Source organism: Zonotrichia albicollis, chromosome 21, assembly GCF_047830755.1.
Source record: "Zonotrichia albicollis isolate bZonAlb1 chromosome 21, bZonAlb1.hap1, whole genome shotgun sequence".
NCBI classification, from domain to species: Eukaryota; Metazoa; Chordata; class Aves; order Passeriformes; family Passerellidae; genus Zonotrichia; species Zonotrichia albicollis.
The window spans coordinates 11,221,096-11,248,945 of record NC_133839.1 but is presented as its reverse complement, the minus strand read 5'-3'; the positions used below and the strand labels follow the sequence as shown (position 1 = coordinate 11,248,945).

General features: G+C 45.9%; 1 protein-coding gene across 7 annotated transcripts in view; it reads left to right on the top strand.

The window, feature by feature from the left end:
• DENND1A (DENN domain containing 1A) overlaps window positions 1-27,850 on the top strand; it is a 153,168-nt gene that overhangs the window by 54,398 nt on the left and 70,920 nt on the right. For all 7 annotated transcript variants that reach the window (XM_074556169.1, XM_074556166.1, XM_074556168.1 and 4 more), the window contains exons 6-11: window positions 11,276-11,345; window positions 11,854-11,934; window positions 13,952-14,005; window positions 17,562-17,672; window positions 19,905-20,005; window positions 25,575-25,620. In XM_074556169.1, the coding sequence (XP_074412270.1) occupies window positions 11,276-11,345; window positions 11,854-11,934; window positions 13,952-14,005; window positions 17,562-17,672; window positions 19,905-20,005; window positions 25,575-25,620 (463 nt within the window). The remainder of the gene's footprint in view (window positions 1-11,275; window positions 11,346-11,853; window positions 11,935-13,951; window positions 14,006-17,561; window positions 17,673-19,904; window positions 20,006-25,574; window positions 25,621-27,850) is intronic.

The following is a 27,850-nucleotide window of genomic DNA, read 5'->3' as shown; positions in this document are numbered from 1 at the left end:
TGTTTGTGATGGGGCTTGTTTTGTAGTAATTGTCCTGTTGTTTTCTAGAATTTTCCCTTTTCATTGATTTGGCCAAAATCAATGTTTTACTTCCGTATCTGTATGATTCTTTGAAGCCTGGCAGAAGATGTTTGGTAATGGCTGGAAATGCTTGGAACAGTTTTTGGACAGTCTGTTTGGTCCTTGAGGTGTATCGACCCTGGAATCCCTGTTCTACTTAAAATGCTTGGGAGATGAAAGCAAATGGCAAACTGCTTCTGTTAGACATGGCAAAGGCCACAAAATACATGTATAAATCATGGGCAATTGGATCTCTGATTCCAAACTGCTACAGAATTGTACCTAATGAAAATGTTGCTGTTGAGTCTCTGATGCCTTCATAGATTTTTTTTCATTATTATTTTTTTATCAGTGGCTTCAGCACTTGCATTCTGTCAGTGAGAGCTGGAGAGCAGAGATTGCTCAGTTCCTTTGCACGGGCCTTTCACAGAGCAGAGGAGAGGGCAGGCAGGACTCGGAGCTGCAGCCTGACCTTCTTTCACACAAACTGGAGTTTCTCACAAGCTGGAACTGCAGCAGAGCAGGGCAACTTTCAGCGCTGGGTGACAGGAAATTGAGCTGAAGTGGCTCAGAAAATGTGCGAACGCCCCGAGGGCGTGTGCAGGGCCAGAGGGGCTCCGGGTGCTGCAGGCATTCTGCCTTAACTTGACATGTTTATAAAACAGTTTACATCTCAAAAGTTTAGGGTTTTTACCCCTGTTGATTCGCTCAAACAGACACTGGCTCTTATTTTCAGTTGCTTGTCAGAATATATATGGAAAAGTGATGAACCTAGTGAAGAGGGAGCTTGACATCAATTAAATTTAGCTATCTGCTTTGTGTTTCTTCTTCCTGATACACTGTCTCCAGTGTAGCTTTTCCAAACTTCCTGTGGTTTTCCATTATTGTCCTTACAAGTTTTACAAGATAGAGATGAGCTGTTTGAAACTGCTGTTCCAGTAAAAGAAGAATAGAATTTTGTATTACATCTGCACGTTTGTTGTCCTCCATTTTCATCTCTGCCATTAACCATTTTGTAAAGACTACTTCCAGAAAGCCTGTAAGGCCTAGTATCTTCTCTTGCTCAAGTATCTTTAAATAAGATAATGGTAATTTAAATAAGCTAATAATGCCTTATGGCTGGAGTAGGGGATTTGAAGTCTTTGCTGAAGAAGCTTTGCTCTGTGTGATCAGCTGGTCATGATGTTTGAATCAGAAGCTCCCTTCTGTTTCTATAATTTTTTTCTCTTACTGTCCACTAGAAGCAGAAATTATTTATGTCCATGTAGTGAGTTTGAAGTTTTATCTGCAGGCATGGCTGGCTGCACTCAGATGCTGAGTTCATAAGAGGTTATTTGGTGATATTAGGAAGATGTTTTTTCCCACTGAACGTCTAGATAAACCAGACTGCTCATTGGTAGGAGCAGCCATAAGCTGTACAAAAAACATTGTATGACCTGGGAAGTATTGATATTGGAAATAAATATTAAAGACAGGTTTTCAGTAGTCAAAGGGTTGCAAAGAATGCCCATGCAGTGCTTGGCATTGGAGTTTAGATGCTGATTTTGTGTTTTACTATGCATGTGCATATCCACATCATTATTCTTAGTTGAAAGTTGGGCAGTTGTCCTTTACCACGGGTGCTCATTTATTTCCTTCCATGTTGAGGCTGGTAGAGGCTGAGCTGTGTATTGCATTAATGTTGTGGTGGGATGAAGTTATCCCACTTGTGGGCTGGTAGCAGCCAGAAGTCCAGGGAGTTGTTTACAGGGAGCCCATGGGTTCTGCCTTTCTGTGGAAGCATTCAAGCAGCAAGGCCTGCACAGTCTGTTTGGCACAGTAGCTGCTCTCAGCTGGCCCCGTGCCCTCCTGCTGTTAGGCAGGGCAGAGATGTGCCAGATCTGCCTTGTGCGGAGCAGAGCCTGCCTGCAAATCTGCTTGTAGTTAGCCCGGGGCCTTTTGGCAGCACTCTGCAGCCCATTGATTTAGTTGCAATGCTTTTTCCTTAATATTTTCCATCTGGCCAACAATGACCTATAACGACAGACACAAAACAGAGTTTGAATTATGAGCAGCGTAATTGTGCAAATGCTTCCAAGTCTCACTCTAGAACCTGCAGCGATGGGTGCTGCAGCCAGGGCTCCTTCCACAGTGCTGCTGCAGAGGAGAAGCCTTGGGGCTCTCTGGTTCCAGCCCTGTGCCACAGGAATGTGCCCTCCAGTTCAACTGGGAGTGTGTTCCATTCTGGCCTCCCCTTGCTGTCTGTTGGTCCTGAGCTGGGGGTGCAGCTCCCACAGCCTCAGCTTCCTCACACTGCACACACTGCCAGGGCCAAGCCCTGCCCTGGGCCCTGGGCTGGGGCAGAGAGGGACCCTGGGGCAGGGCTGGGGCAGACAGGGCCAGAACTGAGTATGGAAATGCTCCAGGACATGCAGCAACAGGTTTGGGGCCTTGCACTGTCAGGGATGTTCTGAGCTCCCACCTGCAGCAGTAAAATATCGATGAGAAGGATCACAACAAAAATGTCAAGTGTTAGTAATGTACCACTACTGGTGGAATTGGATAAAGCTGATAGTACTGCATTCAGTCCAGCTACTTCACTGGTCTTGCCTTCTGACCAGAAACCAATTTTACTTAATTAATTAGGCCTTCATGTCACGCCTTCTTTCGTTGCTGAACAACTGTAACAGAAGTAATTAAATCATGTCACTTTTTATTACCTTTGGCCCTGGCTGACTGGCTTGGAAACTTCATCTCAGAGCTAATACAAACTGAATTAGTGCATCACCTTGGGGAAAACCCCCTCCCTGGCATCAAAAAGCAGGGAGGAAGTAGTTAAAGTACAAGATGGATAGATCCTCTCTTCCACAAATGGATCACTTTTGGGTTGCTGTCTGAAGGCTTACAAATGCATCTGTCAGGAGCAGGAGCATCCTGTCCCCGCTGACAGATGTGTACAACATTCCCAAAGAGATTACATGGCAACTTCCTCCTTCAAGGCTGGGGCTGTGGCAGAGCCCTCGGGTTATGCAGAGGTAATTGGAGACGCTGGGGCTGATCCAGAGGTGGAAGTGCCGAGAGGAGCTGCTTGAGTAACTTGTGCCTGTTGTTCAACAGGAGCCCTGATCCAGCCACTGTAATCATGGGAGAGAGGCTTTGTGTGCCTTCCTAGAGGCAGAGTTCCCTGGGCTATGCAGGGAGCCCAAATAAAACCCCTCATTTGTAGCCCTGGCTGTTTATGAACGTGCTTGATAAGGGACAGATCTTCCTCCACACTGAGCATTACTTGCGCTAACTCCTCAGTGTGTTTTAGAATTTATTATTGTTTGAATATTCAGAGAAAATGATTGTGGGCAGTTTCCTGGTTTAATCATTTGCTTAAGCTGATGGTTAGACAAGAAGTCTCATAAATAAAAATTAGACTTGCTGGCCAGGAAACGGGCCAGAAGGACTTTTCTGTTAATTAATGTCATGCATTTTCAGGGATTCTGTGGAGAGGTTCATCAGTGGTATTTCTGCAGGTGAAGATCAAGTGCTATAATTTTATGTGTTTATTTTTACATCTGAATGTTTGCTGTGAATCCTAAACCATCGTACAGGGTGGTCATAAACAACCTGCACTCAAATATCAGACTCAGACTTGATCTTTGTAGCCTTCCTATTGACATCTTGCTCTGCAAGTGCTTGTTTGCTGTAAGTAAGGTGATTTTTACATGCCTAGCCCAGTTCCTTGCATTCTCAAATTATCAGTTGCACAGCGCCGACATAATCATGAATTTTTCACTTGGCTCTTTCAGCTCTGCTTGTGGTTTAACTTTTATGACTTCCTACCAACTTTGCTTATTATTAGGAGCTGTGTGTGCTCCCTCTGAGTATGTGAATATTTCTTCCCTGTGATGAAGCTCCCTCCCTGTGAAGGGAACTGTAAAACCTCTTGCTTCACTTAACTTTGTTTCTTGCCAGTAGGGAACACGAGTGGTTTGGGGAATGCAGAAGAGAGGTGCATGTAATTGATTTCTGCTCTGTTACTGGAACACCCTCTTTGCTAGCCCAATGTCCTCTGTGCTGGTTTGCCACAGTGCAAGGATCACTGTTGTGTCTCAGAACTCACACACAGGTATCACAGGTACACACCTGATGCTCAGCTTTGGCTGTTCAATATGTGGCAGATCCCTTTAGCAGCCGAGCACAGCTGCCTGCTGTGCAGTGGGGCTCTTGAACAGAGGCGTGTAAAATTCTTCTGCATGAGGCAAAGCGATGCAGAGTCCCCAGGCAGGTGCAAAGAAGAGATGCTTTATTGCTAAAACCAGGCCTTTTTAAGCAGCTAGGCCTTTATCAATTGCATAGTTTTAAATCGTAACAAACATAATTCAACCAAACACCACGATATGAACACATAATGGGTATAGAACTTATCTGCCTCTAATTCAGCTGAGTCACTTTCCCATAGCCCTCTTCTGGCTAGCCAAAGTAGCAGGCCTGAGCCATGGTTTTACCAGGGTAACAAGGTCCTTACTTTATAAGGTGTTACCTATGTGCAACGTTTTTCTTCCCTTCAGGAGCTGATCTGCATTACAGATGGTGCCACCAGCTCTGGCCCAGAGTGGCTTTGGAGCTCGCTGCAGCACGTGCCAGAGCACAGGGCTTGGTGACTGGGAGGGAGCACTTTTGATTTATAATAAAAAGTTCATAATGCTACTGAAATTTCAGCTGAAACTTAGTACTAGAGGGCATAGCTTGACAAGCACATATGATTGGAGTCAGTAATGAAAAGGAGCTGTTTCTCTGGTCAAGGAAAAAGGGTTAATTTGCATTGGGATGAAAAGGCTGTTCAGGATCTACTATTTCAACCTGTGATAGACTTAACAGCAGGCTTTGATCCCCAAATGAAATGTGATGGATTTCAACTGATGCCAGATGTCTCAAACCTAGTGGGATCTCTGATTGTCTGCCACATCTAGAATTCTCTCTTCCAGCACTTTCATGTATGCTTTTTAACGTGGTTTGAGGAGAGAGATTCCTTGACAAGCTAAGCCTTTGGAATCCTCTCTCTGTATTGTCACTTTGGTGGGGATCTTGAGGCTCTCATGCTGTCTAGTGCATCCTGCTTTTTAAAATCAAGCTTCGTGTACCAAACTGCTCTAACTCCTTCATAACCAATTTTTTAAAGTCCAGATAATTTAGAGGCAGTATAATCTGTAATTCTTCTCAGTTTAAGGCTGTTCTTTACCCTCTCCGTATTTGCTATTTAGAGCATTTTACCCTGGCTGAGTAGAGCCATTGGTCAGTGTGTTCTGTTGGTGTTGAAGGGAACATTGCTGTTGTTTTTGTACTCCAAGGATGTCTTGTTGCATTTCATCTATCTCACTATGAAGTGCCAAGCCCTTCAGCATGCCCATCTCCTCACCCCGTGGGCTCTCTGGGGTTCCCTTTGCCCTTGGGTTTAAAGAAAGCGTACAGACAGAATTGTCAGGGTGTGCTGTAAATGCAAACAAATGTTTCTCTTATGTACCTTGATTTCCTGTCACTCCTTCAGTCCTTTGCTCTCAAACATGCTTGAAGGGTCTGTGTTGGTCTTAAACTAAGCCAGGTAAGCACTTGCTGTTGACAATTATTTCTTGAGATGCTCCATAAGATGAGATCCAGTTTTGTGGGGTTTAGTACTTCTAAAATATGTACATGAGTCATGCTTGAGCTGCATAACTTTGAACTGAATCATGGAATGATCACTCATGGGTAATAATCAAGGGAAGTTTGTGACAAAATGGGGAGAAATGCAGGAAGAAAAGCCATCCTGTGGGAGCAAGGAGAGGCAGGGGTGCAGCTGGCTTTGAGGGGCACTCACAGTGGGGCAGGAAACCTGAACAAACAAACAAACAAATCAGTGAAAAGCTGATGTTCAAAGGAGGCTGTTGGCTGCTCCTGGAAGGGAAGGTGATTCATCCACAGCACAGGGGTTGCTATGGAGATTTGGGGTGTCTGTGCTCCAGCTCCTGAGTGTGAGGTGTCAATAGACGGAGTCTGGAGCAGGGAATAACGAGGCACTGGGGCCCGTGAGGCGCAGGGAAGGCCCTGGAACACACGAGCAGCTGAACTGAGAATTTAGCCCATGAAATTCCCAAATGAGCCTGGAGATGCCTTGGTTCTTTCAAATGCATTTTGTAAAGATGCTGCAAACGCTGGGTGATGGAAGGAAAAGAAGGTGGGAAAAAGAATTTAATAGTGTATTCCTGCAAGGAAAATAATAGCATGTGGAGAGTCTTCCCTCTCGTGAGCAGAGAAATGGGATTAGTTTTAAAAATCTGTAGTTTAATGTCATTTTACTTCATCTTAACTGTAAAACATTAAGGTGAAATTTAGAAAGAATTAAAAAGGGAAATTAATACTTTTAATGAAGGGAAGGAAAAGGTGTTTGGATTGTGTGGTTTTGCTATTTAAAATCATGTTTGCTAGAAGCCCTGAAGAGCATTGTGGCTTGGCAAACATAACTTAGTTCATCATTAGAACCATTACTAACCTAAAATAGAATGTGATTCCATTATTAGGAATAATGCTGGCTGGGGGAGAATCATTAGCTGCCAGGTACAGGAGGATGGAAAGAAGCAATATTGGATTTAAGTTTGAATTGCAGAGTTTTATCTTTAAATGCAAGAAGTCCTAAGATAACAAGTCACCAGGAGACTGGAGTAACTTTTGATATGTTTTCCATCCTTGCATTTTTTCACACACAGTGTTGGGATTATCCACAGAGATCCTTCTGAGCTCCTGCCGAGGCCCTGTCGTTTGTCCTGCAGGAACTGACAGGCACTGCGAGCCAGGAAATGTGTCCTGCTGCACCAGGAGCCCTCACTGGCTTCATACAGTGAAATGAAAAATGTAGTAGTAATAATAATAATAATAATAATAATAATAATAATAATAATAATAATAACAATAATAATAGTTCCATCTCTTTGTCAATCTGCTGAATCTTCCTGGGGATTTCCAGCTCTGTGCTAGGTGTGCTGGAGCTTTGCTGTTGGTTGCAGGGATGGTGTGGAGGGGACAGGGCAGGAGCAGCTGCCCATGGGGCACAGGTCACTGCTGCTGCACTGCCACCCTGCTGGGCTCCAGGGGGACACCACTGCCACAGCCAAGGGCCTGGGCACCAGGCAGGGAGTTGTTATTTGTTATTGGCTGTTCTTCAGAGTCCATGAGTGAGGCACTGGGTGTTTTAGTGGCACATGCAGGAGTAGTGCTGGCAGAAGATGCATTTGGCCTGAATTTCCTCATCCTTACACTTTTGTCAGTGAAGTTGGTGATGATGTGTCTATAGTTCATGTAATAACTGGGGTCAGGATTGTATTCTGTGGTCTAGGTCACTGCAGATTATTGTGCTGAGCAAAAAGGTCAAGATTTGGGAACTCCATGAAACCAATCCTGGCTAATACAGACAGATTTTGTGAGCCTGTCACCACAGAGAAGTGTGCCCATCTGCAAAATGGAAATGACTGTTCTGTTTTGCAAGGGAGATGGCAGTTGGTTATGCTGTTATCAAAATATATATAGTATGTGTTATAAATAAATACGTGTTAAAAATTCCACTTCTGATCTGTGTGAATGGAAGGAGTAAAAGTTATGTGTGCTTGCAACTCAGTCTAGGAGGAGATGCTGCAGACACGTGTGGATGTCAGGCTGGTTTCTGAGCCCCCTGATTTCAGGCAGGAGTTGTGCCTGAGTGCAGCTCAGCCCTGCTCTGTGCTGCAGGGGAGGGAACCAAGGTGGGGCTTCAGCTCCAGGGGACCCCAAAGGTGCCCCAGGTGCCCTTCCACGAGCGTTGGTGTCAGCACACCAGTGAAGGCAGCGCTGGAGCTGGCAGTGTTCAACATCACTGTTATAAACAGTTGCTATGGGAATTGGCAAATCTTCATAGATCATTTGAAAAGGCCCCCTTGCCACCAGGGTTTGCTGCTGCTGCACTGGAGCGTGGGGAGGCTTTGCTGCCAAGGCTCCCAAGGCCTGGAGAGCTCCCTGGCACTTGGGTTTGGTGAGTTCTGCGCTCTCAGTTGGTGTCCTGCTATTGCATCCTCCTCTCTGATTGCCTGCTGCAGGTAACACTGCAGAGTCTCTCCTTTTCTAAGTTGGCTTCACTGCACATTTCCCTTTCTAAGAGCAAGCCAAAAGCTAAGGAAGAGCTGAAATTCAGCTTGTTTTTGTTTTCTGTGCTCAGACACAGCCCTGCAGGGGCTGGAGCCCTGGAGGGAGAGGCTGGCTCTGGGCAATCTCACTGCAGAGCTTCCCTTCCTTTGCTTAACCTCTGACCTGCGAAAACAAGAGTTCATCAAAACTTCTGAGGGAGCTAAGAGGAAGGGGAAGTGTTTGGTTACAAATTAAATATGAGCAAGTCATAAGCCATAAATCTTCAGTAGTGCTACCAGTTGTGCTACTTAAGGTACAGAATATTTTGGGTTATAAACTCTGCCTGTGTTTCTTTGGAAGGGTGTTTAAAGGCTGCCTTGAGGATTTGCTTTCTTTAAGAAAAAAAAAAAATCCACATTTTTTTCCTCTTTCCTTTTGGCAGACATCTAGAAACAAATTCAGATAACTGTATTTCGTGGGGGATTTTTTAGATTTTTTTCAACTTTAACTGGTCACGGTTTGGGTCTAATAAAAGCAGAACTGGTTTATTCTTGAGCAGTCAACACACGGATTAAGTGATGAAGTAAGAGTGTTGAAGATGGCAGGATAAATTAGTTTTCTAATGTACCCAGAAATTTTGGGATGACAGAGATCCTGAATTGTGTGGTGACAATAGAGGGGGGTGACAACTGAAGTGAGATTGTCTGCATAATTTGCACAATTTTGTGGTGGGTTTGTCTTTGTCTTGCCCCTCTCTTGAGCAAGAGCCACACAGATGCCCATGTGTTGTGGAGGGATGAGTTCTGCTTCAAATACCAGCTCATTTCCTCAGATTCCAAACTGGGACACTGTCCTCAGAAGGGGAAGTTATTCTCAGAATAGAAAAAGAAGCAGTTATGATGAGATGCTAACCCATCATTTGGAAACAAGGAGGAGGGAATGTTAAAAAAAGGACAATAGGTTCATCAGAGGATACTGGGGGAGAGAAGGGAAAGCCAGGGAGTGCAAGGGGAGCAGAAATGGGGCTGTGTCTGCTTCTGGGGGGTTTGCTGGGGTTCTGACCTTGTGGGAATGTGAGACGTAGCTGGGCTGGTTTTACTGGAGTCACAGAGGCTCCTTCCTAGGGCCCAGTAAAAATGTGAGGTTGCTTTCGGCTGGAGTGTTCTCATGGCTGGAGCCTGCAGCTGTGCCATGCTGCCTGTGTGCAGGTCATGCAGGAACCCTGGGGGCTGCAGGGGGCTCACCACTGGGCACAGGGCCTGGCAGGGCAGGGCAGTGGGCACAGGGCCTGGCAGGGCAGGGCAGTGGGCACAGCCCCGGGCAGGGCTCAGCAGTGGGCACAGGGCCTGGCAGGGCAGTGGGCACAGCCCCGGGCAGGGCAGGGCAGTGGGCACAGCCCGGGCAGGGCAGTGGGCACAGCCCCGGGCAGGGCTCAGCAGTGGGCACAGCCCCGGGCAGGGCAGGGCAGGGCAGTGGGCACAGGGCCTGGCAGGGCAGGGCAGGGCAGTGGGCACAGCCCGGGCAGGGCTCAGCAGTGGGCACAGCCCGAGCAGGGCTCAGCAGTGGGCACAGCCCCGGGCAGGGCAGGGCAGTGGGCACAGGGCCTGGCAGGGCAGGGCAGTGGGCACAGGGCCTGGCAGCGCAGGGCAGTGGGCACAGCCCCGGGCAGGGCAGGGCAGGGCAGTGGGCACAGGGCCTGGCAGGGCAGGGCAGGGCAGTGGGCACAGCCCCGGGCAGGGCAGTGGGCACAGCCTGGCAGCGCAGGGGCAGCTCTGAAGGACGCCCAGGACCTGCCCCCATCTGGGCTCAGCGTTGCCCCCTCGGGTCCCTGCTCTGGCTGCCCTGGGAGGGGAGGCCTGGGGGATCCTGCCTTTGTTTTCCTCTTTCACAAGACACCACACACAGACAGGAGGAGCACAGCGATGGTTGTAAGGACTCTCATTTTAACTCTGTAAATGTGTTTTTCTGGCCAAGTCCCTGAGCGATTAGGTGGAACTTTAATGGTGCCTCTGTGGAAGCAGCTTTGGTTTCCCACTGCCAGGGAGCTTTCTGCCTTCCTGCTTTTCTGTCTCCTCAAACTCTTTTGATAGATGCCTTGCACGGATTTGTTTACCAGGTTCTTAATCTCTACTTAGCAGATATGTTTGGAGAGGATTTCTCGTTACCCTTATAATGGCTTTTAACTCTGATGAAGTTTATTTAACTAAACAGAAAGAAAGAAACTTATCTTCTACCTAATCCTTCTGGATTGTTTACAATATAATGTCAAAGTTAAATGCTGTTTAAAGTGGTAATTGTCTGTCTTTCTCTCCATTCGAATACACACTCTGTAAAGATGTTTAGAGCGAATTAATTTCAATGATAATCCTGTCATATAACATGAAAAGTTAAGTTGCTTATCAGTATATTTTGATAAGCTACTTACATTTTACAGTAGCATTTGCAGGCTTCAAACAAACGCTAATGATGGAGTGCCAGTCACTTTGTCTGTCTCATAGAGAGCTTCTCACCTCATTTATCACCAGAGCTGCTCAGCCAGGGACCACGGGGCACTCCATTCCTTACAGCTGTCAGGATGCAGTCATATTTTATAAAAACTTTAAATCCTGTCTGACTATATCAAAATAGAATCCATTTGCTTCAGAAAGCGGCTGTGATTAAAGAGCATCAGGGAGTGCATCTCTGGCTGGCTCTGCATTCGCTGCAGCCGAGGGAAATTCCTGACTGGTGTTGGGAGAGGGGCTGAAATACAGAAATACAGAGCTGTGCCATGAAAACTGTGCCATGAAAACCCTACCAAAGCTGCAAGGAAAAGGAATACCCTCACTGTCTTACTGTGTGCAGTGGAGATGTAAAGTAAATGAAAAAGGTGTGACTTTTCTGCGTGTTCCCCTTTTGATTTTGTTTCTTCCTCTCTTTGGGAAGTTGTGTGCATGTACTGAAGGTGAACTTTCTGTTTGACTGAAGCAAGGGCCAGGCCAAATACAGTGATGGAATAAGGTTTTAAAACAATTAAAAACTGAGATATTGATGATTCCGTTTTCAAAGTCCACTTGTATTAGGATTCAAACCAAAATAACTGTCTTTTTTTTTTTTTCATTTTTCTTTTTTGTTCCAGTTACCTCCCGTGGTTTGAAGTCTTTTATAAACTGCTCAATGTCTTGGCAGATTATTCAGCAAAAGGACAGGTATTATTCTAAATACTGACCCTCCTTTTCCTATCCCGGTATCAAGTGAATGAGGGTGAGAGGATGAAAGCAGCTGTTTGAAGAAGTGCTTCTATCAGAGATGACCATGTGAATTATTAATCTGTATGATGCAGTGATACAGAAGATCATATTCAGCTTGGCAAGTGCCTCTGAAAAATAAATGCACATTTAATTTTCTTTTTGAAAAAGATAAAGAGCAAGAGTGTGGCTGTGGATCCGACCCAAGTCCTGCAGCCACCCATGCTGGCTTTCCTGGCTCCCTGAGCTGTGCTCAGCACAGCTCCTGTAACTCTGCAGTCCCGTATTGCAGGGTGCCATCAGCCTCTGCCAGCTGTCTGATCCAGCTTTGGCATGGGCACTAAAAGTAGAACTGATCTTACAAATGCAAAGTGTTTACCCACCCCTCTGGCCTACCCTGCCCTTCTGCCTCAGGGTTTACCTGGTGCAGCAGTGGTTGCTCAATGTTCCTGGTTTATTCTCATTTCAGGATAGTCAGAGGAGTGAGCTCCTAGAAACATTTCATAAACTCACCATCCCTGAGCCAGGAACCTCTGTTCATCTTGGAGTGGTAAGTGTGGGGGGAGATGAAACCTGAGGTGTTTAATATTCATTCCATGCCATACCAGAGGAATGTCCAAAGCAATCCTGTCTCCTGGAGCTTGTACACAGGTGGTGTTTTCCTGTGAGGGGCTGTGAAATTCCCTTTTCACAACTGGGGCCCTCTGCTTCCCTCTCCCTAACCTCAGGTGTGTTTGAAATGCAGTGGATTGGGGGAAGGCAGTGTGGATTCCCCTGGGAATGTCTCCCCCTGTCCCGGGTGACCTGCAGGAGGTCAGGAGCACCAACAGGACATCTCTTGCCCCCACTCTGCACAGCTCCTGGCCCTGCAGGCTGGGAAGCAAGCAGGCATTTACCTGGCACAGGGACTGTTAACTGCTCATCACATTTTCTGGCTCCTTCTCTTCCTTCCCCTTGCCTCAAAAAACCTCACACAACAAAGCATTTATTTCATTTTTCTATTTTGTGAGAAAATTAGGCAAGCACACTGACAGTACAGATGTGGGATTTTATTGATAGGATTGTATTTTGAATTGAATCTTTTGGGGATTTGTGTTGATTTTAGCAGCCCAGCCTGGTGCTGCAGGCTGTGCTGAGCACGGCAGCTGAGAGTCCCTGTGGGCCCTGCTGGGAAGGCTCCCTTGCATTTCCTGTGCTCCTCTTAGGGCATTTTCTGTACGAAGCACTCGTGCCCCTTGCTGCCCCAGGGCTGTGGGCCCTGCTGCTCCCAGCTGGCCCTGGGCACGGCCCCAGCCCCTCCAGGAGCCCTCCTGAGGAGCAGCACTTTGGCTGGGGATGAGCTCTCTCCCAGGCCAGGGGCATTGGGGATATCCCAGTTTTTTCATACCAGTGGTTCCAAGGAATGCTGCTGCCTGTCTCCCCTTGTCTCAGACATTTCATGGGCAATGGAGCAAGAAAGGATAGAAAAAAGCAGCCCAGGGACCTGTCTTTCTGATTTTATTTTGGCTGTTTGTGGGCCATTGAAGGGTCAGAGTGAGGTTCCTCTGCGTGGTGCAGCTCTGAGCGCTGTTCCTCTGCCTTGGCATTGCATCTTTGCAACCAAACCAAAGCAGTGAAGCATCAGAAAGCAAAACTTGTGTTTCTCATTTAGTGTCTCCCCTCAGTGGAGCTGCGGTCCCTGCCTGCTATTTCAGGTTACTGCCTGATCAGGAAGCACTGAGATGGCTGAGATTTGTGTGCAAGAGAATTGTGCCAATTGTGGAGCTATGCCAAGGGTGGAACAGCCTTTGAGGCTTCAGCCAGTAATTAATAAGTAGCCCTAAGACAAATTGTGAACATTTTAAAGATTATATGAATTGTATGCAAGTCCCATTCTCTCCTTTCCAAAGCCCTGACCAAGGATCATGGAAGTCATCTGTGCTCAGACTGGGAGCTGCACTGAACCTGGGCTCCTGGAATGCAGGCAGTTAAAAATACTGAACAATGTCATGGATTATGAAAATTCGAGAGCAATATGGTCTTGCAAAATGTGCTTTTAGGGTGTATAAAAGTGACCTAGAAGTTTTCAGTATTTCTCAGGTAAGCAGGCATTGAGCCTTAGGAAGCACATCCCAGTACACTTCCACAGTTCCCCTTGGCTGGGATGAGCCTCTCTGGGGCTGTGGGTCACTGCAGGCCCTGCTGCTGCTGCTGCTGCTTCCTGGCTCCGTCCTGCCGTGGGCAGGGCAGGGATGGCCTCAGTTCCAGCCTGCCTGGAGCTCCTGGGATCTCTCCCAGCCCTGGGAGCCTGACTGTGGCAGCAGCTCTGGAGAACAAAACCATGGAATACAACTTTCCAGGAGCATTCGATGCTTTCTATCTTACTGCATTTCCTGTTGCCCCTGGGATCTGGGAACCCAGCCTGTGGAGTCCAGGGAGCTCAGGCTGATAGTTGGGAACAAATGTTCTGTCATTTTTACTTAGCTGAGCAACTGCTGTTCTGCTGATACCAATACCAAGCAATAGATTTAGATTGCTTTGATTGCTTTCAACAGTATTGAAATAATCAATATTTGCTCTTTTTGTAGCACTCTTACTTTACTGTGCCTGACACCAGAGAGCTTCCCAGTATACCTGAAAATGTGAGTATTTGGGAGGACCCTACACTTCATTGTTTCCATGTAATGCCAGCAGCTACACAGATGACAAACATTGCCCTGTTTGGGATAGATTTTATTCTATAAAATACTGAGCATTCAGAGCTGTATGTGTGGTTAAAAGCTGACCTGAGTGAAGGAGAAGGTACTGATGGGCAGGTTGATGTGGGTAAAACAGCAGCTCTGCTCACCCTTCACTCCCACCCCTCTGGAACAATGACCTGAGGGAGCAGGGAAGATGCTCTGCTTGCTGGATGGCTCCTGAGAATGCCAGCACACCTGGGCCCTGCAGGGCCACTCTTTGGGAGACTTCTTAAGCCTCACACAGCCGTGTGTGTTCCAGCCTGGCTCAGCTTTCCAGCCAGATGATGAGTCTGTGGGGAGACAATGCTGGCATTTGCTTCTCTTAAATACTCTTTAATGTGCTCCTGCTCTGTCTCAGCCAAACTCCTGTGCCTGACATCTCAGTTTTCCTCCTGAGCATTTTGCGGTCGGTCTCAGCATCATATCCTTCAGCTGATGGCATGAAAGGAAAAAGGGAATCATCAAGACATTCCATCTCATTTGTGGGTGATTTGTATAGCAGATAGCATTCGGGGCTTTTTGTTTGCCTTTCAAAACACTGTTGCTGCTTTTTCTGTGTTGCAGACTCTTCATACTGACACATATTCTGACAGGAAATTTAATAGATGTGCTCTTTCTTCTGAGGTGCTTTATTTTTGTGCAAATATGATATGCTAGGTGTAATTCAGGAATCAATTCCTGAGTCTAAACCAGCCATCAAATCTTGTCCTAATACATAGAATCATAAAATCCCAGAATGATTTGGTCGGAAGGGACCTTAAGGCCCATCCAGTGCCACCCCATGCCATGGGCAGCAGCACCTCCCACTATCCCAGGGTTGTGTAATTTCTTAGGAGGTTTTTATCTACCTGTTAAAGCAACCTTCCTGTGGAAGTGGAGCATATTAGGGAATAATACAAGGAGATTTAATGGGCATAGTCTGCTGTATTTTAATCAATTGACCTGATTTATTAAAAGTTCCACATATCTTACCAGGAATTGCATTTAAAACACATATTAGCAAAAGTTTTAGTGGTGCCAAATTTCGAAGTTGGATGTGATGATGAGCAGAGAGCTGCAGAGAGCTCTGTTGGGAGTGCTGACAAACCTCTTGGAATTACCTGACTTTGTGTCAGATCAGTGTGTTTAGTGAGTCACAGAGCCATTTAATTTAGCATGGGCACTTTTCTGTACCAGCAGCTCATTCCCTGCTTCAGGAGATGTGAGTTGTGTGATGGATGTGTAAATGCAGAGTGACTTCAGAAATAAATGGGGCTGGTTGCAGGAAATACAGTGCAAGACTGAAATTCCTGGTACTAGCTGTTGTGTTTCAGAAATAGCAGGTAAGTTAACAGGCTGAAATGATGGCATTTTCTTGGGGGTGATGTCCTCTGTATTTTTGTATCACTCAGTCCATCTTTCTCTTCTGATAGTGGAAGAGAAGAAGTGATTTTTAATCTCAAAAGTCAGTGTAGTCAGTGTATGCTTATTGATATTAGATAGCAAATGATCAGATGGATGATTGATCTGGGAATAAACTTTGAAAGGAGTGTGAGGGAGCTTTGTAGCGCTCTTGGTGAATTTTGAGAGGAGTGGGGATACCTGTTCTGAAAATCCCCCTTTTTACTGCCCCAAGAAAGGTTTAAATCCTTTAAAGCAAAATACATAACAATTACCCTGCAAACTGGAACGCTTTCATTTGTATTTATTTAACTCATTCATGGTTTTGTCACTTACGAGACATGTCTTTCAAAATACATGTGTAAGTCCCAATTTCAGCTTCAGAGCTGACAGCTTTCTTATAAATACAACTTCGAGGGAACACGTGAATCTCCTCAGTACCAATACATTTCCATGCAGCCCACATGGTTCCCAGGTGTCCTTGGCAAATCTCAGAGAGCAGACAAGACAGAAACCTTATAAATCCTTCCATCTGAAGGTACATTTGTGTGTCATGTCATCACAATAAAGTCGATGAAAGAACAATTGCAAATCGCGTCCGCGCGTCTCCTCCTCCCTCAGCGGAGGACAAACAGGTCCGTGTGGGGCAGGGCTGCGAGCTCAGGCTGCTGCAGGGGCTCAGTGCTGCCTGTGCTGTGCCCCTGAGCTGGCTGCCATCGAGGGAGCTCAGGGCTCCTTAAAAATCCCTTTAATTCCCACTATTAGCAGGAATTGTGTCGTCACGCGCTGTGTTTTGGCGTGGTGGAAGGGTGGGTGAGAGGGGGAAGAAGAGCCTAGAGAAGACAGCTTATGTTTAGACAAAAATATCATGTTAATCAGCACAGATGGGATGAGAAATACAGAAAAAGTACATGATAGTTTAATAGGTTTTTGGCAAAATGTGTTGGCTTTTTTTTTTCCTCCTTTGACTGTACCTGTCTGTGGCTCCAGCTCTGCTGTAACAAAGACCTGAATGATTGTTTTATTTTACATGTTTGAAGCCAACCATAATGAGCTCAGTTTTTATCCCTCTACATACTGGTACCAAAGTCTCCCAAATACAATGCTTAATTTTCCTTCAGCTCTTTGTGTTTGGATGGCAAGCTGGGGAACATATTTTTGCACAGTATGAAGCATCTTGGCAGACTTCTCAGGCCAAGTATCTTGGATCTGTCAAAAGTGCTAATAGGCTTTGTTGAGCTTCTTTAAGTTTCTAAATCATATTTGCTTTTTGCTTTTCTGCACTTTTTTATTTAAGGATGATTAAGATTGCACTTGAATTCATGACTAATCTAATTTTTCTCTCACATGTGCTTTTTGTATAAGGCTGTCTTTATCCTATAGCAACCCTTTCATGTCTGTAAGAAGCTATTTGGAAACAAATTCCCTAATTCAGCATTTTTTGGTTTTACCTTTTCCTCCACCTCTCCCCTTTTCTTTAATTTCTCTGTTTTAAGGAGCAAAGTGCTCAGAGAGAATTCCCTTCCTCAGGTGCCCAGGGCAGTGCTTCTGTCTCCCACCCAGGATGTTCCCCAAGTGAGGGGCTCAGTTCAGACTGCTGGGTTTGTGTGTGTGAAAGGACCACGTGTTCCAATAGTCACAATTGTTTTGGCACAGGCTGAGCTCACAGCCAAATTTGATGTACTAGAATTGGCCTCTGAGAGCTGCTTTTAGTTTTGGGATGTGGGTTTTTGGTACTTTATCAGGCAGCTTTGAAGTCTCCATACAAGTGACAGAATTTTTTTTTTCTCAGAGAAGTATCATGTATTCAAAAGCTGTGTGTGAAACATCATCACTCTTATTACTCCAAGACCCAGCTTCCCAAAACTTAGAGACACTGCAGTTAGAAAGGCTTCTGCCATAAGGTGAAATCCTGCTTTCTTTTGTTAAGCCACGTACTGGATGTACCACAATAGAAGGATGGAATCTCTTTGGTTTGGGGTTTTGTTTTGGTTTTTTGGTTTGTTTTTTTTTTTTTTTGTTAAGGACTCTTGGTTTTGTAATATATGAGTCAAAAATGATTTTTCTCTCTCCCCAGAGAAATCTGACAGAGTATTTTGTAGCAGTTGATGTCAACAACATGCTGCATCTCTACGCCAGTATGCTGTACGAGCGCCGCATCCTCATTTGCTGCAGTAAGCTGAGCACTGTAAGTAAAATGCACAAGAATGTCCTCTCTTGACAGTATTTAATTTCTTTTAATCACAGTCAGATGTAGGAAATTAACAGATTATCTCCAGGTCTATCTTTCAACCTCAGTTATGCAGCCCCAGCTCAGTTCTGTGCCTTATTGTGAGGATTTTGTGGAACTTCTGTTGGCCCCTGATGTTCAAAAGAATTTTTTGGGTACAGGCATTTTTGTGGCTGTTTGGTACACGAATGTTCAAAGACTTATGACATGGTGAAGTCCTTTATTCAGGATTTACTTGACAGGGAAAAAAAAAAAGATAAATGCCACTGTCAGATGGATATTCCTGTGACCTCTCCTGGATGGACCAGAGGAGTGGGCTGAAGTACATTGACAATGCACAGTTTTGCAGTTGTGTTTGATAAGGTTTAGTCTTAATGCTCCTTATGCTCCGTCAAGTGTCTGAGAGATGAAAGCTGCTGAATATTCTAGAGTACTCTCTTCTAAAAATGGCTGGAGATCAAAACAAGCACAGGGCTTGATTCAGTTCAAAGTTTTGTGTTATGCATTTCAAGGTTTAGCAGTCAATAAGATTGTGATTTTCTTTATGAAAGCAAATGCTCTGTGGTCGTGTTTGCTCTGTAAATGGCTATTGATTGCTTTCCTTTGCGAGTGCTGAAGATGGTTTAACTAATTTTGGTTTCTAGTGCTGTGGGCTGAGCTCTTGAGCAGTCCTGGCTGAGGTACAGCTGCCATTTCCATTTCCTGGGGCTGGAGCTGGTGTCTGGCTGTACCACCAGCCCTGCTTGGTGCTCGAGATTCAAACTGCTCCATGGCAAGGCTGGAGCCACAAACCCTCCTAAGGATGGTCTGTCAGCACAGGGCAGAGAAATTAGAGGAGTAAGACCTCAGACTTAATCCCAGAATAACTATCACAATATCACTTTGAAAGTAAGTGAAAGGAGAATTATAATAGCCTCTGGCACCTAATAACAATTATTAATAATGTTTACAATCAATCCCACATTTAACTGAAAGCATTTAAGTATTGTAAAGTTTAATAACAGAAAACTTGTAAAATCTTAACTTCTCTATCTGCCACATGTTCTGTGTCCTCACTACTGAAATAAGGAAAATTCCATCCAGGTCTGGTAATGGAATAAAATGAAGGAGAGGTGTTTATTTCAGCAACCTACAGAATGAAAAGAACAGTAAATGATCAGAGAGGAGGGAAGAAGAGAAGGGCTGCCCAAAGCATTTCAGAGGTTGTGTGGTTGGTTGGTTTAATCTCTCCCTTTGTGACAGAGCCTGGGAAGAGGAATTACTTACCTGTCACTGTGCCTTCCTTAATGAGCCAGTTCACAAGTGGGGCTGGGTTTTTTTCCTCTCTTTCTGCTGTTTCTCTTCCTTTTGCCTCTGTCCAAGATAAAAGCACGTCTGGTTCTTGGGAGGGAGGGGTATTCATACCGTGTGTTCTTAGCTTACAAGTTCCTCCATACACTGCTGGCAGATTGGAGTGCAGTGTGAGGCAGGTTGGAGGAGCTGGGCCCGAGCCAGCGGTTGCCGCTCGCCGTTCCAGCCCAGGAACATTCTCTGCTCCCAGGCTGTGCTTGGCACTGCCAGGGCCCTGTCCCTGGAAAGGAACCAAAGCCCATCCCCGGTGCAGCCAGCCTGGGGGGCTGCTCAGGGGCTGCTGCCTTTGTCTGCAGCTTTTGCCTTTGTAACACAGGACTGGAAGGGACCTGCTTGCAGTTCATTTCTGTGAGCTTCAGACTCAGGGCTTGAATTTAGGTAAGAGAGAGAAAATGAAACCACCCTGGGTAGAAAGGCTTTTATGGTGGAACGAATTCTGTGCCACAATACATGATCTCAAATTCAAATTTTGATTTTAAATATCCTTATATCCTTAGGTTGAATAAGATTTAGAGGTAACGTTACAAAGCTGTGTTTGTTAGCTATTTTATAAACCATATGTACTGAACCTATGGAGAAATTATAACTGTTTGCTTGGATTGTGTTCCTCTTCTCTACAAATGGAAACGCAGATAATCTCTCAAAATGTTAAAACAGGTACTCCTGTTAAATTTTGTACATATTCTGTGATCTAACTCCTGAAGGAAGGCAGTGCTGTGTATTTGCTAATAAAGCATTGATAGGAAAGCAGAATTGATTCTTTACTTTCTTGCCTCCAAGTTCAGCATTTGGAGCTGGGGGTTTGTCTCACTCACGCTGTGGTTTCTCTGTGTTTTTCAGTTAACTGCCTGCATCCATGGCTCTGCAGCCATGCTCTACCCCATGTTCTGGCAGCACGTTTACATTCCTGTCCTGCCCCCACATCTCCTGGACTATTGCTGGTAAGGGCCTGGCTGTGTGCAGCCCTGGGGCGGTTCTGGAGGGGGTGTGTGTCCCTCAGAGCTCAGCCCATGGCTTGGGGTGAGGGTGGGGCTGCTCCTGGGGACCCAGCTGGATAACCAGCCCTGAGTGAGGGCCTGGAAACCAAACGGTGCAGCGTTAAAGGAAGTTTGCTCCTGTGCAGCTGATTTAAATGTTGTGTGTGCCTGTGTCAGGAATGTAAAGAGTTATCTCCTGTGGAAATGAGCTTTCCCTGGCTCCCTGCACAGGAAGAGCAGGTCCCAGTCATTTGCAGTGCCAGCAGGTGCCTGTCCCTGGATAATGGGCTTCTCACTGTAATTAACACTTGGAGAGGCTGCCCCAGCTCCCCTCAGGTACCTGCTGCTCCAGGCTCACATCGCTTATTCATGGACTTCCCGACAAAGGCAGGGCCAGGGGCCCGCCCAGAGGGTGAAAAAGCAAAGCCTGGGGCAGGAGAGAAAGCCAGGAATCCCTGAGCATCACCGAGGGGATTCTTTGGTGGCCAGCACCCAGCCATGGCGGGAGAGAGCCAGGCTGTGTGCAAAGGATTTCAAAATGTCCAACTGTGGCAGCTCACAAATGCAACAACTGATTTCCTTACCCAGCCAGGAACTTTAATTGGAGAGGTAGCTGCACATTCAGTCATTGTTTGAGTAAGTCAATTTAGCAACAATTTATGAGCCATAAAATGTTTCCCAAACCAGAGTCCACCATCTATTTTGTAACCACGTGAACTTGGAGATGTCATTTTTGCCTGGGAGGAGAGAGCACTCAGCTCCCTGCTCTAAGGCAGCATTTCTGCTTCCTGGTGTCTGCCTCTAAAGGGAAATGACCTGAGATTATTTTAAATAGAAGGGCTCCATTTAATTTTAATTAATGCCTGGTTATTTCTTTTGCAAATATGACATAAGAATTTTAGAGAGCTGATATAGGAACAAAACTTGAAGCAATGGCAATTCTTCAGTTCTTATGAATACAGAATATCTTGTTCATTTAGTTGGCTGTGCTCATTTACTGACTGTGCTGTGATGTTTTGAATCTTCTCCTGCTCTTTTGAAACCCACAGAAGGATGGGTAGAGTGTGTCACTTGAGATCTTTGAAAGTTTTTTTTTAAAAAATAGATTCCACCTGTGATTATTTGCCTTTTGCTTCCCATTTCCCTCTTGAAAGGGTTTTCTTAAACTTACTATTTCTGTTCCCCTGCATTGCTCACTGTGTACCTTCCCTCAGAGCTGGAAGTGCTGGGAGCCTGTGTGTCCCAGGTGTTTGCTCTCAGGGCCCTGGCTCTGCACTGGGGATGCTGACTCGGTGCTGCTGTGGGTCCTCCATGGAGCTGGAATGGCTTCACTCACCCCATCCCTGTCACGGAGGCTCTTGAGGACAAGGGGCAGGAGGGGAAGCAAGGGGTAGAGTGCTATCCTTTATTTGTATCTTTTAATTAGGCACTGCTCTTTAATGAATTCCCTCAGCCCAGGGAAACATTTTTGGTGCAGGAGACTAAAATACTGTCACTAGAGACCATGGTTTAATGCACAATTGCTTGTTCCTTTGAATACAGATCAAGAGAGGAAGTACAGAAGCACAGCTGCTGTGCTGGTGGCTGCTTTGGGGTTGTTTGGTTGGGTTTTGTTTGTTTGGAGCACATGCCAGCAGGTGCCAGAAGTCCTGGTTAGGGAGGTGCTGCCACACACAGCTATTTGAACTGGCCAGATCATGTCCATCTATTTTATTGGGAATTCAAACATTTGGTGATGGGGAGGAAGCAGTGCATCAATTTCCCTCACTACTTTTCCCACTTTGTTTCTTGTTTCCATGAAACCACTCCCACTGTGACTGTTTGCTTCCTTCTTGCTCTGAGTGAATGTGTTTGAGATGAGCCCAGAGGAAAGCCTGGCTTTGCTGGGCTGGCCACAGCTGAGTGTGTGCTGGGCCCAGAGCTCTGTCACCAGAAGATACACTACATTTTGTAGGGTGATTGAAGCAGTCTTTTCTATCAGACAAACAGCTTAGCAGCCAACATGAATCAATTCTGAGAGCGCCCTGGCACAGCTGCTGAACAAACACTTCTGTTGGGGCAGTTTGCCCTTTCTCCAGGAGTTTTTTTAGCCCCCTTTCTCCTGTTTTCTGAATCTGCATGTAGCCAATGTGCTCCTCGAGTAGGTGGAGGCAGAGCTGGAGTCCTCCTGCTGCTGGGAAACAAAAATTCCTGCCTGGGGAGCTGTGGGTGGGCACTGCCATTGAGCCTGGCACACCTGGGCACTCACTGAGGCCTCTTGGAGCTGCCCTCTCTCCTGGTGACAGCTGTGCATTCCCTGCACTGCTCCAGTTTATGCAGTCAAGTTTCTCATTTGCATCAATTACCCCAATAAATTTTGGGAATTCTGTTGCATTTCAATGAGGAATGTGAAGAGAAACCAGGAGACTGCCCTGGAGAGGGAAGTACCAAGTTGTGTGGAGACAGCCACGTTAAGTCAATGTTTGCAGAGCAAGACGTGACTGTGGTAAATGTGCTCTCATCCATTTTCCTGGAACAGGGAAGCAAAATGGGGAAATCCCTGTGTAGCTGTAAATAGGAACCTTTTGGAGGTCCTTGGGCTTTTACATTGCTTTCCTGGTGAATTGCAGTATTTTTTAAGGCTGAGCTTTTTTCACTTAAGAAGAAATGTCCCTCTATTTCACCTGCTTCTCTTCCAATTAGTAGTTGCCCACCTCTTGGGAGCATAATTAAGAGGTCTCTAGTTTGCCTAAGGAAACGAATTAAAGAAATTGTAAAAATGCAACTGTAATAAATGGGCAATATATAGCCATTATGTCCCCAAAATCCATATTCATGCTTATGCATTGCTACTTTAATGATTTGATATTTACCTATATAACTCATTTGATTATAAATAAGGCTGATTGCCTTGGAGCCAGCATAGCACAAGAGGAGTAATGACCCCTCTCTTTGTTCCAAAAGGCTCACGCAGGCACTTTGTTTGAGCAGTAAATACATGTGGTAGAAACTGATACTTCTTAATTTTGCACTTAATGGCTATTGGCTGCAGCAAACAACTTTGAGTAATTAGTAGTTGTGGCTGCAAGAAGCCCCAGGACTGATGAAGTGTCAAGCAGTGGGGAAGGCCTGCTCTGAAGGGCAGTCTTTAATCTGCCAGGGCTCCCAGAAGGATTAAAGGTTGTGCTGAGTGTTTCTGCCCTTTAAACAAGGGATGCATCTTGCTGAACTTCACTTGGAAGTCTTGCAAGTACAAATCTACCCTGATCAAATATTAAAAACTGCTGGAGTGTTCCACATCTCGGGAGCTGAATGGCAGTGAGGAGGGACAGCTTCAGTGTGCCCTGGGTGGGGAAGGGGGGACACAGCACCTTCCCCTGCACAGGATGCTGAAGGTCTGCTTAAATAATGGCCTATGATTAACTCATGGTCAAGAGAAATGGTGATAAAAACAATTTATGGAGCCCGACATGAACTTGGGGCATTTACTTCTACGTGTGTTTCCTATTCAGTCACATTGATGAGTGGTGATGGAAGAACAGAATCTCTCTGGTAGATTTTATTGGAAATATTTATGCTCCTTACCAGAATTGCATTTTACTGAGGTTATTTATGCAGTCCCTGAATTTTTTTTATGTGCTGTATTGCTGTTACATGTAACTTTTGTCACTTCAAAACTGAAAAGATGAGCCTTTGCATCCAAAGCTGATCCATGTATCTTGAGCCATATCTTTTCTTGCTGCATTTGGAGATGTGAATAAATGGCTGGTTTTCAGCCATACTGCACTCTGCCTGCTTCCTTTCATTCCATTAGCTGAGGTTCCACTAGCTGAGGCGTTTGCAGGGTTCAGACTTCCTGCCGAGGTTCTGACTTTGTGCGGGGGGGGCTGAGGCTGCGAGCCCTTAATTGGAACCACATTGGTGGCGGTGGCACCGGAGGGGCCGGGCAGCCCGAGCCAGAGCCCTGCTGCCTTCTCTCAGCACAAAATCCTGCCTGTCCCTGTGCCTGCCTCCTGAGCTGTGGCGCTGGAGCTGAGGAGGTGCCAGTGTCTGTGACAGAGCAGCCCTCAGTGTCACAGGCCAGTGTCCTGGGCAGTGCCACACCTCCTGTGTGCCCAGCTGCCAGCCCTGGCATTCCCAGCAAACAGAACATGGGCGTCCTTCTGGGGTGCACTCACTGCAGTGACGTGGGACAGGCACTGCAATGTTCTGCCAGTGAACTGCAAAGGGGTTGTGGAACTTGTGTGTGTTTAATGTCTCAGAAAGGAAAAAAATTGGTTTCACATGGAATTTGTACAGCAGGGGCTGTTTCCACCTCGGTAGAGCATCCTACAGAGTGGCAGTTTGAGGGGGTGTATTAATAAACAACATAAATATTAATATGCTTATCAGTAAATATATTTTTAAGGTATTTCTCAGGAAAAGGAGAAGCAGGGATTTTTGCTGGCCTGGTGTCTCAGGAGCTTTTTCAGTACTGTACTGCTCTTACTGAGCAGTAGGCACCAGCTTAGAGCAGCAATATGGGAGATATTTTAATCCAAGGCAGTACAGTGACATTTCTCTCATTTTTTCATCTGAAATTGAAAATGAGCTCTTTGAGCTTCTGTATCCCAAGCGAGCCGAGCTCTATTTTAGAAGTTGTGTCTGTCTGTGTGCGCTGCGTTTCGCAGGCAGGATGTGCCATATTTGCAATTAGCGGCTCTGGCAGCCTCGCTGATGCCTCTGATTGCCTGGGAGGGGGAGGCTGAGGCTGAGGCTGAGGGAGCTCGGCGTGGGAAGCCCTGGGCACCAGGGGAGCTCCGTGGGGCTCTGCTGGGGCTGCTCTCATCAGGGCTGGGGCAGGGAGCAGCTCTGCCCTTAAACACTGGCTAACACAGGTGTCACCCTGGGGCCCAGGCTAACCCGGCCTGAGAGCCTCTGGGCTGTTGAAGTTTGGTGTCCTCAGGGGACTGGTGGGATCAGCAGATGTCCCAGGAACTCTGGAGTTTATCAGGATCTTCAAAAGTATTTTTATTTTATTTTCCAAATGAAAACATATCAAGATTTATACTTAGAAGTAAATTACTTGAAAATGTGTTTGGACTCATTCAAAGAAATCAAAACTTGCACTACTGGGTGATGTGTATACATTAAATTAACCACTTGACACTACAACAGGGTCCAGTTTTTGAAAGAATACTCTTGGAAAAGTCTGTGTATGCTTTTAAAATGACAATAACACATTTTGTTGGTTTTCTAACAAAAGACCCCAGTGTTAGGCCTATGTTTAATAGCTGTCCTTAGGTACCTGCCTAAACTTAGTCACTCAGAAATTCTGTTGCCGAGAAAAAGTGAAGTCTTACAGGAGTGGGAGACTATTGCATACTAAAAAACATCCTTCAAATATGGACTAACACTTTGTTCACATGTGAGTTGTTTGTATATATGTTATCTATTATTTTTTAAGCAAAAGCTAATCCAGCATCCCAGGGTTTTCCTGTAGCTGATTTAATGAGTCATGTGTGTTATTCAGGGTTACAGGAATGTAAAGCTGTGTTCCTTTTCCTCTCCACAGTGCCCCCATGCCCTACCTCATTGGAATACACTTAAGTTTGATGGAGGTAAGTCTCTCTCACCATTTCTGAAACTATATATAGTGATATGATTTAGAGCCAGATTCTGCAAGCAATTACACATTCATTCATATGCTTAAACATGAAATAATGCTGTTAATTTGGGAGTGCTGGGGGAATTGAGTGAGGCACACATGATGAGGTGGAACATTCAGGAGCCCTGTTTGCTCCTGGTGCTCCTTGGGAACACTTCCTGCTCCTGTGCTCCCCTCCCTGCCCTGGGGCTTCATTTAATCCCTTCAGTGCCTTGCTTGGACTCAGGCACAAAGGCAGAGTCGATATTAAACCACAATGTTGACAGTTACAGTTCTCTTTTAGGCTTTCGCAGACAGATTGTAATTTTTTAAATGTTCAAAAGATCTGAAAAGAAGGAACTTGCAGTTAATGTTAACACAAAGCTGGCAGAGCACCAGCCCTCACAGAAAGCTTCTCCTATAAACAATTCCCAGTAATTCATGTGACTTTTTTTTTTAAACCTCTAAAAGTGGAAATAGCACATTTGCTTTTGCTTCCAGCACGGATGAAACAGTGGATGACTTTCCTCAAAAGTGTCAGGGGGACAACAAAAGATACTGACTTAAGGTGCCTCTGAAATCCTCATCCTCCCTGGCTGTGCCCCTTCCCCAGGAGTGCTCTGGGTGGGCAGAGCCATTCCTGCCCAGGAGCTCTGACTGTGGAGCTCTGACTGTGGAGCTCTGACTGTGGAGCCCTGACTGTGGAGCCCTGACTGTGGAGCCCTGACTGTGGAGCCCTGACTGTGGAGCCCTGACTGTGGAGCTCTGACTGTGGAGCTCTGACTGTCGAGCCCTGACTGTGGAGCTCTGACTGTGGAGCTCTGACTGTGGAGCTCTGACTGTGGAGCTCTGACTGTGGAGCTCTGACTGTGGAGCCCTGGCTGTGGAGCCCTGACTGTGGAGCCCTGACTGTGGAGCCCTGACTGTGGAGCTCTGACTGTGGAGCTCTGACTGTGGAGCTCTGACTGTGGAGCCCTGACTGTGGAGCCCTGGCTGTGGAGCTCTGACTGTGGAGCCCTGACTGTGGAGCTCTGACTGTGGAGCTCTGGCTGTGGAGCCCTGACTGTGGAGCTCTGACTGTGGAGCTCTGACTGTGGAGCCCTGACTGTGGAGCCCTGGCTGTGGAGCTCTGGCTGTGGAGCCCTGACTGTGGAGCTCTGACTGTGGAGCTCTGACAGTGCCCCATCCCCAGGCATGCTCTGGTGGCAGAGCCATTCCTGCCCAGGGATCTCAGCCTCCCTGGGCACGGTGGAGAGCTGGCTCTGCACGTGCCCCTGGACATGGCTGACCTGTGTCCCTGGTTTAGATCCTGTGTGTGAAAACGGAGCCTTCCTGTTCAGGGTACAGAACAGTTTAGAGAGCTGGGTTTTACATCACACAAAGGAATTGTTCTTGTATTGTCCACAAAAATGTGTAATTTCTGGAAATATTGATTAATATTCTTTCACTAGGACAAATGTGTGTTTGTGTGTGCTGTGTAATATCCCCCTTTTTCCAGCATTAATGGGAGGTAATTTTAGAAGGCAGTTTTTTCATGAAAAGACAGATTAAATGTACAGGATGTCTTTTTTCTTCTCCTTACCATCCTGGGTACAGATGATTTTTTTATACCCTTTATACTGCTAAACCAAGTAAAGAATTGCAGTACAATGTGTTTGTGAATAACCAATTAGTTTAAAAGTCATCATGTACATTTGTTTGCACATCATATGCTCTGTTCAAGGGGCTACTCATAATCACCCTTGGATACTGCACAGGCAGGAGAGTGGGAATATCTAGGAAGAAATGTATTCTTCATTCAGATCAAGAAACTTTCTGCCCCACATCCGTCCCAGGCAATCATTGGTGTGATAATTGTGGAATCTGTAAAAGATGGAAGAGAGCTGCTAGGGGCTGGGAGAAGATCTCCATCCACACACAGGTGTTTGTGCTCACAGCGAGCTCTGTGGTTGGCCTGGGAATGGATATAGAAAAGAAATTTAATAATTGCACCTTGGAGTTGCTTTGTGTGATGTCTCACTCCTGCCTTCTCCATAAATCCATTGCCTCTTCCTTTGTCTCTGTGTTTCAGACTGCAGGGCTCTGTGGGCCTTCCAAACTCCATCTGTAAAAACTCAAAAAAAGGAGTTGTTCTTGGAGAAGCCAATATTCATCCATTTTAGTAACTTGTGAAAAAATCTGTTTAGTACTAAATCCAGTCTGGC